Here is a 14,959-nt window from a genome sequence, read left to right as displayed (position 1 = left end):
TTAGGGAGGGTGACTGGATGTTTGGATCTTGTTGGTTTTTTGCCTAAAACATCAATGCATCAAGAATGTCTAGGAATCCAGGCAATTTAGTGACATCCCGTTAAACATGTATATCTTTTGTAGTATAGCCTGAAATTTTTTTTGAGTTTTTTCTGGTCAGGTACTTTACTTTCAGACCAGGTAAATAAGCACTGTTACTGGTGTTCCCAGCTCTTGTTTAATAAAGTGAAGCCTGTCTTCTCGGCAGGGAGCAGCAGATCTGTGCTTGGCAGCCTTGCCATTATCTCAGGTTTAGTTAATGATGCTTAAGTAACTATAAAACATGTAACAGCATATATGTCAAACAGATGAGAAAAAAGTTTCTTTGGCATTATGTTTAATCTCTTTGTTAAACAAAATGCCTGAAGCTTTTTAAACATCAATTATTTTCTAATCCTTTTAGAAGTATATGGCAGATATGCCTGTAAGCCACGTCCTCTGCAGTGGGCCTGTTATGACAAATTAGTTTGCAAATCTGCTGGTATCACTTCCCTAAAAGCAAAGGCCGCATAAAGATTTTGCAAGCAACTCGTAATATCTCTCTGTAATCTGGCCACCTGGAGGGAGGCCCCTAGGACTTTGTGAAACCCCCAACTCTACTTAGTGCAGTGAAGAAGTACAGGGAGGAACTCAATTGTGCGTTCCCTGGCTGCATTTCTGTTTTACAGGGGAAGCCTGGACCCCTCACTTGTTTCTGAAAAGCAGCCCTTACTTTGGGGCCACTCTGCTCAAGATTAGAGCATAAATAAAAAGTAAGTTATGCTGGATCTTGGCTTCTGATGGTAAACTGTTGCACAAAAAATCTTTCGATTGCAGTTTGATCTGACTGGAAGGAGGGAATTTGAACTATTAGATTAATTTATGTTTTTTTCAACATAGTATTATCATAAAAACAACCTTCCTGTTTCTAAACATAATGAATTAGATGCTTTTTTATATAATCAACTTTTTGCACTCATTTCTTTCTGAAATGTGACATTTTTTATTTTTTAATTTGAAGTATTTTAAATAGCAAGAAGGTCACCAATAGTAATTTATATTTTTAAGTTAACTGTTTGGTTTTCAATTTTTGAAACTGTGACCTACACTTCCATTTACAGAAAGCAACATATTTTAGTTTGCTGAGGAAAAAAATCCAAACCAGACAATTTTAATGAGTCCAGTTTTACTTTAAAAAAGGAAAGAAGATTTTTTTCCAGTGAATGGAGAACACTTAATTTTGTTGGTTACATTTGTCTGTCTGTACACTTGCTGCAAAATTGTGCAGCTGCCACTAAGTTTATTTATCTGTTACTAGTAAGTGTCATAGCATGCAGTCCTTCTTTTTGTGTTTAGAGCTAGTCAGGTGTACATTCACATGGCTTCAAACTCATGAGCAAAATAAATGGCTAGGCTTTTTCAAGCCCTGGGTCATACATGTAGCTGCTCTTTGGATTTCTGTTGAAAACATTGTGTAGAACTCAGCAAGCAATTTGAACAGCTCCCTCAGTGCAAAGTGCTGAGATAACCACATATTCTTGGCCTGCAGATACCTTCTCAGCTTTCACATGTCTGGTGCCACCTAAAAACTTCTAGACAATGCCAGTAGTTGGAGAAGCTTGTCTGGGAGAGAATGCTTTGTGAGAGCAGCAGATACATCAATAATGGAAGTTGTCAGCCCTCACACAGGCAGAAAGTGTAAAAGGAGCACAGAGTCAGAGCCTTTCCAATTGTGAAGTTTTTCCAGTATTGCACATTTCAGAGGGGACTGGGAAACCTGGAAGTTATAAGATGTTTGGAAGGGATCTGGAGACACTAATGTGGGATTTAGGAGTGTATAGGGAGGACTGATAAATCAAGGTGGGAGATAATGAGATTTTGATTGTCTGGGTGAAAGGAGAAGGATGCTAATAGCTGTATGAAGAAGGAAAAAATGGAGGTATTGATTTTTCTGCAAGGATGAAGTAAAACATGTATCCAAATTAGGGGGTAGGTGAGGAGGTCAGCAGTGTTCAATTGAAGGCTTAGGATGATTTTGGTGTATTGAGTTTGTAAAGGAAGCTGACAGAGAAAAGTTATCAGGGAGATGAGGAATAGAGAGTTTGGATTTACTTTCTGAAAACAAAAATCAGGAATGAATGAGAACATTCCAAAGACTGAATGCCTGGAATAGGTTCTCTCTGGCATTTTCACAGGCTATGTGGAAGAAGAGAGCCTCTTAAAGAATGTAAAGGAGCTGACTAAAAAAAGAACTAAGAAACAAATTGATACAAGCTTTACCTATACCAAGAAATAACTTGATAATTCCAAAAGCAGGAAAGTGGTGAAGTTGAGATGTGATTTTTCTGAATTTATAGTGACTGATAGAGTACAGTGATTGGAGCAAGTGGTTTTAGTGGAGTGAATCCTCAACCCTGGTTCACCGTTATAGTTGTGCTGAAGCAAGTGTTAGTTACATGTGCAGCTAAACAGTAATGTACAGTGGAACTGTGAAATTGTAAGTCATATAATCAGCAGTTACATTTGTTTACAGATACTTTAGTACCCCCCCCCCCAGTGTGTTGTAAATATGCATATAAAACAATCTGATAGCATCTTCATTATCCACATTTTATTACTGTATAGTGCTTGATGAAGATTTCCCCTGATTCCTCACTCATTTTAATAGCACCTTACATCTTTTATTGGTTTGCTGTTCTGAGTAAAAACGTGCAAAATGCCACTGGGAGTAATCCTGGACTGAGAAGGAGAGCAGGCAAGAGGACCTAATAGATCTTTCAGCTTCTGAATTTGAAAACTACAGTGAAGTCATGCAGGGCTTGGTAACTATTGAAATTTGTGATTGTGGCTGTCTTCATGTTGCAGAATGAATCAGCAGCAAAATGTCAATATTCTTAGATTTTCACTTTTCCATAGTTCTGCCATTTATTTTATCTTTTAAGCTTTTTATTCTTCATTGTGAAACTTTAAAAAATTTGAAGCATTACTGTTACTGTTTTCAGATATGTTGATTTCCCTACACCTTTTAGTTGCTGAGGAGATAGAAATTCTTTCCATGTTGGGATCAAAGACATTACTATTTTAATGCTCCTATACTTTTTTCTAGATGAGGTCTGAAATGTATTTATTTTTTATTGGAATTTATGAAAAATGTGGCTATTGATTTCTCAGTAGCAGTTAAATAGTGCATTGCAAATTGATATTCTAAACTTTGAGTAGCTGTGGTTCTGCTGTGGTCAGTGCTTTTTGGCTCAGGAGAGAACAGACACAGCCTCAGTGGTTTGGGTTCACAGAAGAAGCAGTAAAACAGGCAGACCACAATGAACAACTTATCTGACAGTTAAATGTTTCCAAGTTCAAGAGACCTCAGATAAGCTAAGTTTTAACACCTTGTTAATCCCCATAATTTATTACTTGATTTTCTGTTCTTGCTGCTGATAGTGCCCAAGAGCCCTATTACTGCCTGAACAGTGTAGAAATACAGACTGAAGAGTTGGTCCTGGCCCAAAGAGCTCCAAATCTGAGTATGAACTGAAGTGTGAAGGGAAGCAAAAGACAGATGAAAGAGGAAGAGGCAGTGGTCCAAATACCATCGCCTTCATCACTGTCAAGACAGGTGTTTTAGCAACAGGAACTTTTAAAGAGAAGGACGTGAACAGGAACGGGGCTTTTGGGGTGTGGTTCTTTCCTCAGCAGATCAGTAGCATAGGCTTATTGATAAACTTGTTTAAACTTGAGCTAGAGGCAGAAGGTACTGTTCCCTGGGTGCTAGTGAGACAGAAATCTCACTAAACCTTTTTCCTACAAATGCAAGATGAAAAAGATTGAATAAAACAACAGGTAATATTATAGAGAAGAGCAAGTCAGTGGAAATTTGCAAGATAGAATTAGAAAATGGAAAAGAAGAGTCTTCACAGCTATTCTGGGTAGCTAAGAATAAGGTAAAATTGCATGTACAAAAGATAGAAGAAAGTTCTGATACTTGGTGCAAAAGGTTCTGAGACAGGAGAACAGATTCTTAATGGATAGGCAGGAGAGCAGTGTTTTAGATATAAAAGGATGTGCAAAAGCATGAGCGTGCTTTGGGATTGTGGTTAGAGATCAGAGTTGAAAATATAGAGAAGTGTCCCCTTTGGGGACACTTGGGGGAAATGCAGACTTCCTGTATCTCTTAAGGAACTTGCTGTCTCTCCAGCAATGTCCAGTTACACAGCTTTGGAAGTGGCTTTTTCTAATGGTGTATTTTCCCCATTTCATAAGGTTCATTTTCTCTCTTTTGCCATCTCTGTTCTCATTAGATTAATCCGTATTTGTTTGGAATGATGTCAGTATTTAGCAATTGTACTGGCATGATATGGCAGAATTCCTTTTTTCCCTTAGGACTGAACTTCTCAAGCCTTCTGTGTGTCAATTATTTGCTCTGCAGTTCAGAAGCAGTGAAAACGTGGCCTCTCACTTAAAACTGAAGCAGCCGTCTTAAGAAAATGCTCTTTTCAGTGGTGATAAGTCAAAATCCACATTGCTCACTGCAGACTTACAAAGAATGTTGTTTCTATCTGGGTCAGTATTTGTTTGAATATTTTTTAGATTGCCCTAGAAACAGTAATGGCCTTTTTGTGGTGTGTTTTTTGGCAACATTTGAGAGTCTCTTGCAGACAAAAATGTTCACTGTAAGTTATACAGGTACATGTTTACCTCCCTAGACATTCTTGTGGTCTGCTCTGGTTCAAATGGAAGCAGTGTCACTTGACATTCCAGGGTAGCTGCATCTCTGCAGTTTTACACAAGTGCTGCACTCTTTGTGCTCAGAAAATATATGCTTCATCTCCAGGTTTATTTTAATGTCTTTTGCTTTTTAATAATGTAGCAACATTTGGGGAGTTTTAGAAAATCCCATGTACACATGATCAGGGCAGGAGGGAAGAGAGGACCTAAATTCCTCTGCTAAATTGCTTGAAAATCATACGCTAGACACTAATCCCTTTTCCTTTAAGCATGTGGAAGTTGTGTGGGTGGTGTTTAAAACACTGTATTTGAGATTATAGAGTCATACTTGGCTTTGATGTGTGCCAACAATAGTAAACAGATACCATCCTATATAACAGTATTTTAAAAATCTTACACTTCAGTTAGAACACTTTTGAGTTCATCGTTCTTCAAATACACTTACTAGATTTACTGTTGTAGAGGAAAGGGAGAGAAGTAGTGTCATTTAGAGAGGCCTATGGAGAAATGGCTTATTTTAGGGTTTTTGACAGGAGAAATGGCTTATTTTAGGATTTTTGACAGGACTCTTTAAGAAAACAATCCCAGGGTAAATACCAAGATCCAGATATTTTTGTTGATTTGAGAGATGCACAGAAAACCTCTTCAGGAAATATTTTTCAGGATCATTTGTTTTATTTTGTTTTCTTTCCTTGAATTGACATGGGCTTGCTTCTACTCTAATGATGAGGAAAGGCAGTACAAGGACATGGGGTGTATAGATCATTTCCTAAAAGACTGGCAGGTAGAGATTAGGATTTCCTTGTAAAAGGTCCTTCTATCCTTTTACTTCTGTACATCGTGTACGTTGTGGCTTTCTTCATATTTTTGTTTCCTTCTAATATTACCTCTCTGAAGATTTTTGAACTGGTAGAGGGTTGCAATAAATTAACATGTAGCACAGTAACAGTATGTATGTGTAATTTAGTCAGATTTTCTTCTTTTTTACCCAAATTGTATTATAAAAAGAGAAACTGTTACCAAAGCTCTGGGTATATATATTGGTAATGTGTGCACATGCAGTAGGGCTGTAAACTTTGGGCATCAGACCTTTGAGGGAAGTACAGTCACTGTTTAGTACCATCCTCTCATGAGAGACACTCCCCAGAACATTGTCTCTGCTGGAGTCAGTCATGAGCACTTCTTCTACAGGGAACAGCTTATGTAACTACAATTAAATACCTGAAATACTCAGACACTGCACTTCTTCAGCCTAATTCTGTAGGGAACTAATGTTACCAAGACATCAAATCACATCTTTCTGATGAGCTGAGGCAGAGCTGCCTGACTCATCTCCTAGACAAGTGTCCACAGGTTCAGCCTAATAGCATGAGGCATGTGCATAGTATCTGCCAGCCTCTAGTGCGAGGTATCATTAGGACATGATGCAACAAATATTACAAAAAGATCCCTGAAAATATTTATAGGAGATACTGTCTGTGGTTCAGGAGATGAATGTGGCAGGCAGTGGTTTCATTGCAAACAGGATTTTATTTTTTTCTTTCTGTGTTTTATATCTGTAAACACATATATATTTAAATAACAGTCTAAACATGCTATTAACTAGGACAGTCCCCATCTCAGCCTTGGTTTGATAAGTCTTGTTCTCCTTCCCTTTCCACCACCCCTGCCACCAACCAAAAGCCAAGTTAAAGTAACTCTTCAGATTTGAATAATGAACAGGTGCCTTCCAAGGCTGTGTATCCCTAAAACACGAGAAAGCAAGAGCCGTGAAATGTTAAACAGAAACTCAACTTGCCATCTCTGAAAGTTTCTTTCATTCTGTGTGACCCTTCCCAGATCTCTGCCAGAGGAGGGTGTTTCTCAGGCCTGAAAGGTCACCAGGTTTCAGTGATGTAGGAGCAGGAGGAGAGGACATTGCAGAAACCTTCACCTTGTGAAGACTCGGTAATACCCGCATTTAGAGTAGGTGTGTGCTGTCTGCAAGGCCTCAAAAGAGGTCAGCTTATGTGTGGATAAACTGGAGAGAGAGACCCTGGGTGAGAAATGATCCCTGGCTGTTGCTGTTTCAAAGTATTTAGGAATGATGACTCTATAAAATAGCTGCTGAGAAATAGGAGTTAACAGGTTTCAGCAACCAATTCACACCTTTATTTAAAGAAAGAAGAAGATAAAAGACCTATTCCATGAAGCTGCAGAGAAAATAAATCTGTTGAATTTAGTGTATTTTAAATTTGAGCCACCACTATTCCAAACACTTCTTGGAGAAATCGCAAAAAATCACCTTAGATGTTATTTCATTAGCTAACCACTAATTTCCCAGCATCTGGTTTCTGTCTTGTCCAAAGTGCCAGCCAACAGAGCTCTAAAAACATATTCTCCTGAAGACTTTTGTTTTCTGTGTTGCTGGTGGAGTTTTGGGGGTGCAGTGTTAGTGAATAGACGGCCAAAGATCCTAATTATTAATTGCATCTAAGATACTGTCTTGGGTAAGGCATGAAAAACCAGTTGTTAAGGTGTAGTATGGCTGTGATCATATCTGATAAACGCTCTACTATTGTGTTTTTTTGTTTAAAGGTTATTGTCTTAACCTTTAAAAAAGCCTCAAAGCAATAAAATAAACAACCTTCCTCAAAAAAAAAACCCAAAAAAGAACAACCAAACAAAAAGATCACAAAACCCCACAATGAACCCTGAACCTTTTCTAACCCCGTTTCAGCATGATCCCAGTGCTGTAACCATTTAGGGTGGTTTATAAAGAGAATCAGAAAACATTTTGGAGCCATGGTTACAGGAGCTAAATAAGCAGTAGGCACTTGAACTGAGACAACTTTAACACCACAAAAGCACTGACTTTTGTAGGTTTTTTGTCTGAATTTAGTGCGATGTTTCATTCTCTCTTTACTGTAATGAAAATTTGATGTGCATTCTTTCTTAAATGGCATCTGATGTGGTATCTCTCTTCAGCTCTTTGTGGTTTCCTGTTTTTCATACACAGATGAAAGTATCTGCTGAGATCTATTATACTTCCCATTTTGTCATTTATGACTTTCTCAATACAAGCCTGCATGTAACAAGTGGATTTCTTTCCACTTAGAAATGTAGCAAATATCTTATGCATTAAAAATACAGGAGTGGATCTTTAGTGTTGTACTTCAAATTACTGCTTGTTTTATTTTAGGACAACTGCACAGTATTTGTTGTGCAGGACCAACTTAATACAGTTGGTTTCCCCCTCCCCCCCATACTAAGTAGTTTACATTTGTGCATGAGAAGAATAGTTGGAAAAACGAAGGCAGTTTGATCTAATAAAATCTACAGGAAATATTACTAAGTTTGTGAGGTCTGTGTCTTTAGTTGATTTAGCAGTTATTAACAAAATATTACTATGAATGTGTGAGATCTTGTCCTAAATAATTATGCATTGCTTATATCTTGGTTAATTAGAATGTTTTTAAACATAATATAATCTGATCTCAATGTGTGGCAGAGCATTTTTAAGAGAAGGTGTTATGGCTTGGCAAAATTTGGATTTGACCCTGACACAAGAAGAATTGCTGTTATTGAGAGTGATAAGATGGAGCACATCCAAGTGATCAGCCTCATCCCAGTTTCCAAATACAAGAACTCAGTTGGTAAAATAACTAACCTGCATTATCTTCAACTGTGCAAATAGAAGCTGAATCTGACAGAACACAGCTTTGTGTGTTAGAAAGGATAATTCTAATTTCCTGTCTATTAAAGTTAATGTAGCTGCCATGGCTTATGGCAGGGCTTGGACCCTGGTGGTATCTGGTTCATTGCTGTCATGTTACTTGACCACTGTTGATGAACTTCAGCTGTAGCAAAAATCACATCTCTGTAGATATTAAATTGATGTTTATCATTCTGGAAAGTGAGGCTGTGAAGAAAGGAGTTCTTTACCAAGCACAGAGCTGGTCCTTTACATTATCTCTGAAAGGATGTGAGATTGTTTCCAGCACCTGCTTGGTAGGGAATTTTAGTTTCTTCAGTGTTCTTCTTGTTGTCCTCCTAAGGAAGCTTGAATATTTATCATTGTGAAATAAATGACACTTTAGCTGTGTTTAAAGGAAGGTAAGCCATTCTTGTATTTGCTTACAAGAAAACTTTCAGAAAACTTAATTTGTATTTTTTTGTCTCTGTAGAGAAACCAAATTAATGTTTCACTTCACTTCTTTAAAAGTTCTATTTTGATGTCTAAATGAGATACCAAATCTTAAATGTTATTTTATTGAATTTATTATTTCTACTAATTTAACAGAACTATTGTGCCATGGAAAGTGTTCAGGCAGTGCCTTCATGAAGTTCATCAGATTAGCTCTGGTTTGGAAGCAATGGCTCTTAAATCTACTATTGATTTGACCTGCAATGACTACATTTCAATTTTCGAATTTGATATCTTCACTAGATTATTTCAGGTAAGATTTAAAAATTTTAGATACTTGTGTGAATTTGAGAAACTTACTGCCCTGAGGGAAAGGGAGCAGGTTTTTTTAAAAAACTGAAACAACTGAAACATTATGATTTAGAAATAAATTGTGTATTTCTTTTAGTCCTTCAGAGGTGTTTGAGGGAGCAACACCCACATCTGAAAAACTGAAAGCATGCAGCAACACCTGCTTCATTTCTGCACACATCTAGTGTTATTTCAAGACCTTTGTGTTTGCTGCTTGCTTGCTTTTCACTATTTTTAAATACATCCCTAGAAATGTAGACCTCCTGATAATCAGAGTTTTAGTTGTGTTTTTTGTTGTGCTTTTGTATCTACATACATGAGGTGTTGCTACAAACACATAAAGACAGCTATATATTACTTTGTTTTAGGCTAAAGGTAGGCCTGTCTTTTCCTCATGAACATATTTTTTGCCATTAATGCTTTGCTGTTTATTTTCAACAAGGAACTATATTTGGGAATATCATGAATTGTATTACTGTTAATATTTATCTGAAATAAGGTTGTTATGTATGTTATGTGCCTATTTTAACCTAGTGTTCCTTCTACAGAACCTACTTAAAGTATTTTAGTCAATACAGAAGACCGTGATAGTTTACTTCCATATTAGATGTCCTGCCTCTGAATTTATCACTTTGGGTATTTCTTTTATATATAGAAGCCATTGAGATATACAACCATTTATTTGATAATTTATTCTCTTTAACCTGTAAAGTGATAAACTAGTACAGAGCCTCAAGTTGCACTAGGGAGGTTTAGACTGGATTTTTGGAAAAGTTTCTTCACTGAAAGGATTATCAAGCACTTAGTGACATTATTTAGTGGGGGACTTGGCAGTGCTGGGTTAACAGCTGGACTAGATCTTAAAGGTCTTTTTCCAACTTAAATGAATATATCATTCTTTAGCCTGATGGAGATAAGTTCAAAATATCAATTTTATATCAAACCCTGTGTTGATGTTTGTTCTGTTTTCCACATTATCCTGTGTTAGTTGTTGCTTAGATGTCCTAGTTTTGCTGTTGTGGGAAAGGGTGCCATTATGAAGTTGGCATTAAAATCTGGCAAGAGGGGGATTGATGATTTTAGTATATAGAGTTTTGATTCTCTCTTCTCCATTATGAGTCAAAACAGTATCATAGTTACAAATGTTAATGGTGTCAGTAATCTCTGTTTAATTTAACCACAAATATTGGTCACTTACTTTCTTTGTGAGGCCACTGCCTGTTTGATTCATTACTCTGCCTTGTGCTAGAAGAAGGGGATTAGCAGTATTGATACATGTAAAGAGAGATGACTGGTAAGGGTTAACTTTTAATTCAGCAAAGAAGCAGAGACAAATGTTTTGCCAAACAGATTAGGTGCAATAGCTGCATAACTGTTGAACTGAACTTGCACTGAACTTGGTCTGAGAACCATTCCAATGAGGTTACATTTTACTTCTTTCGTTTTTACACAGCTTCTGTAACTATGTGTGCATACACCCACAGAGAGAAAATCCCAATTAAGTAATCAAAATACTGTTTTGCCAACTGTGGGTTATGTTACAGAAAAGCTGCATTTGTAATGATCCTTATTCACTGAAGAAAGTAAGGCTAGTTTTTGTGGAGATCCTGTGAAAGTGAAGTTGCTCCCCCTGCCTCCCCATTGTATGTATGCACAGCTTTAAGTGCTGTGTTCCCTGACCAGAGGGGTTAGCACAGGCAGAGTATCTGGGTGCTCTGAAGGAACTTCAGTCTGTTGCTGTTAGCATGTGCTTTGTTGTGAAAATACTTCCATTGAAGAGAAAGGGTACAAATCTTGTCCCATTTAGCACTTCTGCTCTTGTAAGACTCTGTGTACACAAGGCAAGCCATGGGTTCTTGCCTTTGAATGGTTTGGGTTGGAAAAGACTCTAAAGATCATTTTGTTCCAACCACCCTGCCATAGGCAGGGACACCTTCCGCTAGACCAGGTTGCTCAGAGCTCCATCCAGCCTGGCCTTGAACACTTTCAAGGGTGGGGCATCAACTGAAAAGCTGTGGATCAACTTCCCTGGGCAACCTGTTCCAGTGCCTTCATAACACTTAGAGTGAAGAATTTTTTCTAAACATCCTACCTAAACCAACAGTCTTTCAGTTCAAAACTGTTGCCCCTTGTCCTATCACTCCAAGCCCTTGTAAAGTCCCTCTCCAGCTCTCTTGTAGACCCGCTTAGGTACTGGGATGCTGGTCCAGGTTTCCCCAGAGCCTTCTGTTCTCCAGGTTGAATAATCCCAACTTTCTGAGCCTGTCTTTATAGGAGAGGTGTTCCATCCACTTGATATCTTCCTTCTCCTCTGGGCTTGCTCCAGCAAGTCCATGTTCTGGGGGCCCAAGAGCTGGATGCAGTTTTCCAGGTGGGGTCTCACGAGAGCTGAGGAAAGGGAGAATCCCCTCCCTCACCCTGCTGGCCACGCTGCTTTGGATGCAGCCCAGGACATGTTTGGCTTTCTGGGCTCTGAGTGCACCTTGCTGGGTTGTGTCTGGCCTCTCATCCACCAGCACAGCCAAGTCCTCATCAGGACTGCTCTCAATCCATTCTCCACTCAGCCTATACTTGTGCTTGGGATTGCCCCAAGCTGTGCAGAACCTTGCACTCAGCTTTGTTGAAGTTGTTGAAAGAGCTGGCAAGATTCAGTGTTGAATCTAGGAACTGTGATTTTTTTTTTTTTTTCTCTCCTTGCTTTTGGACAAATTTAAACACTTCAGGTTTCTTATGGCCTCTTTGCTGAAACCTGTCTTCTATTCCATGTGTCCAACTTGAAGAAGTATAAATTTTAAAATAAACAGGTGATCATCTCTGTGTAAGTAGTGGTTAGGGTTTGCCTGGGAAATGTAACACTCTCAAGCAGAGCTGTTAGGATAATCTGCTCAAGCATGTCACACAGGCATTTAATTTCTGCCCGATTAGCCCTTAAAAAATCTTTTAAAGGGAATTTGCATGGCACATAAGAACACAAGTATCTTGTCTTGTGTCGCTTAACTTCACCTGCCTTGATCTTTAGAGAAATAGATAAAAAAATCTGCAAACCATTCAGAGGCAGTTTCTTGTCTTCCCAAATGCTGGCAATGGACATTTATAAATCTGTATTAATCCACTACTCAAAAAAATCATCCTTCATTTACAGTAAAGGACTGTTCTGTATTCTTTGAAGTGATAGCATATCAGGCATGTTTCACTGAGTTTTTTGAAGCATTTGCTATTCAGGTCAGCATATACTCAGGTGAAGTGCTGTCAATATTTGTTTTGTTCTCTGTCTTTAATACCATTATGGTGACTGAAGAAATCAAGAGGTAGAGAATAAAAAAAGGAATGACAGCTCAAATTAGTGGCTTTATTACAATTCATTTGTTAGTGTTGCTTATCATTAACTATGAAAGTGCTTCAGGACCTCTCAAGAATAGGCTTAATTGTGGTTTTATTAAACCATCATGGAGTCATACTTTCCAGGTTCTAACTAAACATGATGTTTAATATTTCATGTAGCTGTGAATAGAAGGTCTCTTAAATTCAGGGTCTTCGAAATCCTTATCCAAGAATTTGTGCTTGGTGTTCTTGGAATAATTCTTTCGAAGGAACACTTGTAGCAAAGTCGGGTATATAGGACAGTCCTTTGTACCGATTAGACCTAAAGCAAAAGTGTGTTTTTCAGCTGAAGCTGAGAACACTTCACGTGTCTCTGACATACAGACTTGAGTTTTTTTAGAAATGAAGAGCTACCTGGCTGCTTCTCTTCACTTGTTTGCCTTCTCTTTGTAGCCATGGGGCTCAATCTTAAGGAATTGGAACTTCTTAGCTGTGACACATCCTGGATATATGGCATTCCTGACGTATGATGAAGTGAAAGCAAGGCTGCAGAAATACAGCACTAAACCTGGGAGGTGAGAGGTTTTGCTGCGCACTGTTTTTCAAATAAACTTGCTGTCTCAGAACCTGTATGATTATTCTAGGTTCGCGCTTCTATTTTGCATATTTTTGTGTTTTATTTAACACTCACTTTAGCACTGAAGAAGTGAAGCAAAAAAGTACTGTATTAGCACATAAAAGTCTAAATATGTAAAAATTAACAGAAAGAAATTGAAAATAAATTGCTTTTTCTTTGTTCTTCTGAATCAGGTAAAACAAGCAATGCATTCTTGAAAAGCATTTTAAAATATAATCTAATTTTCAAAATTTACGTTGAATTTTTACTTAATAGTAAAAAATCATCTTAACAACTTTCATGGTAACATTGAAGCTATAAATTTAATTGGTGCTTTTGTGTTCCATTTGTGTTTCGTATCTTTTTTTTCCCTTTGCAGTAATCATTCTGTATCATAAACTCTTCACCTAGAAAAGCAATCAGTCAGATTAAAGATCATGACCTGTTGAGTTTTTAAATACTTTTTTTGTGGTGCTGTACATAGTAAATTATTTAGACTGAGCTTTTACCATTTATGTCACTGTTGTCCTGGGGTTTTTTCTTCATTCAGATGGGAGGAAAAAAAAATTCAATAATTAATTATTGTATTAATTAACTGTATTACTTAACATTTATTTTGCTAGTTTTATCTTCAAGTTACAAATCTTTTTCCCTAATGCCTACTTGTCTAAACTTCTGCAGAAACACATGTACGCATAAAGTGCATTGTTTTGAAACTCATTAGTGAAGTCTACCAACTTCAAAACTTCACAACAGCTATACCCATATTCAGTTCTTGGTTTCTTTTGATTTTTAGCAAACAGTATACTGTATCTTAAATTGCCAAAGTAGTCAAGTGTATATATACAAAAATCTTGTGGTTCCAGCAAAACAACACTGATTTTTAGCTTGATACTCACGGACACTACTACATAAGTCAAATAACTAGGTTGATTTTGAGAGTGTTTGATATATTTAATATTTTCTCTATTATTGATCCTGATGCTGTGATAGAGAAATTACCCCAAGTAGCTTTTATGTTCCTTGTAAATAGAGAATTAGTTTTAAAATAGCTTTCTATTACATACCAGAAAATTACTTTCTAAATTGCTTAGGTGAAGTGCTGGAGTGTGAAAGAGGGGATATGAAGTAAGATTTCTTCTTTAATCTGCCTAAAACATCCTGCAAATTACAAGATTTGGTTCAAATGAATAGTTAGAACTTCAGTGTAATGTGGGCCCTCCTGAAGGTTGTAAGAGCTCTGTCAAACTTGAGAGGTTTAGATTTCTCATAATAATTTGGAGTGAAATAAATTATAGATCTGTAATTAAGAAAAGCTGCTCTGTAATACAGAATTGAGTTTGTGGCCTTTTGCTGTGAGATGCTTTTTGCAGTGAAATTTGTGCTTGTGGGATGGTGTCTGACATGAAAGGGAGTAGAGTTTTTAGTATGAAACACTATACATCCCCAATCCTGTTGCCTGTAATCTTCCTTTTCTTCTGATTGAGCTCACTGTCTACATTATGTATACTCCCAGCTATCACCTGTAACACACAAAAGTATTTAAATCTTAAGTCCAATTGTGTAGTTAATATCTGATTTTTCCGAAACAGAAGTGATATTTCTTTTGTTCACCTTCACAGGCTCACACAAAATTACCATTTGCTAGTAGGACAGGTTTTATCATTCATCTTTCCCGTTTCTGTTGCATCTAAAGATGCTTTGTATTTCTCCTTCCATTTGTTCAGGTTATTGGCCTGCATGTGCACAAAAGGTGTCTGTTGTAGGTATGGAGACTTGATAATATCATACACTCTTCTTGA

The 14,959-nt window shown here is 37.4% G+C and overlaps 1 protein-coding gene across 2 annotated transcripts in view; it reads left to right on the top strand.

The window, feature by feature from the left end:
• CBLB (Cbl proto-oncogene B) overlaps positions 1-14,959 on the top strand; it is a 132,220-nt gene that overhangs the window by 72,533 nt on the left and 44,728 nt on the right. For both annotated transcript variants that reach the window (XM_069022118.1, XM_069022128.1), the window contains exons 5-6: positions 9,026-9,182; positions 12,995-13,116. In XM_069022118.1, the coding sequence (XP_068878219.1) occupies positions 9,026-9,182; positions 12,995-13,116 (279 nt within the window). The remainder of the gene's footprint in view (positions 1-9,025; positions 9,183-12,994; positions 13,117-14,959) is intronic.

Source organism: Aphelocoma coerulescens, chromosome 1, assembly GCF_041296385.1.
Source record: "Aphelocoma coerulescens isolate FSJ_1873_10779 chromosome 1, UR_Acoe_1.0, whole genome shotgun sequence".
Classification (NCBI taxonomy): Eukaryota; Metazoa; Chordata; class Aves; order Passeriformes; family Corvidae; genus Aphelocoma; species Aphelocoma coerulescens.
Note: the sequence above shows the minus strand (reverse complement) of the source record. Positions and strands in the feature narration are given on the sequence as shown.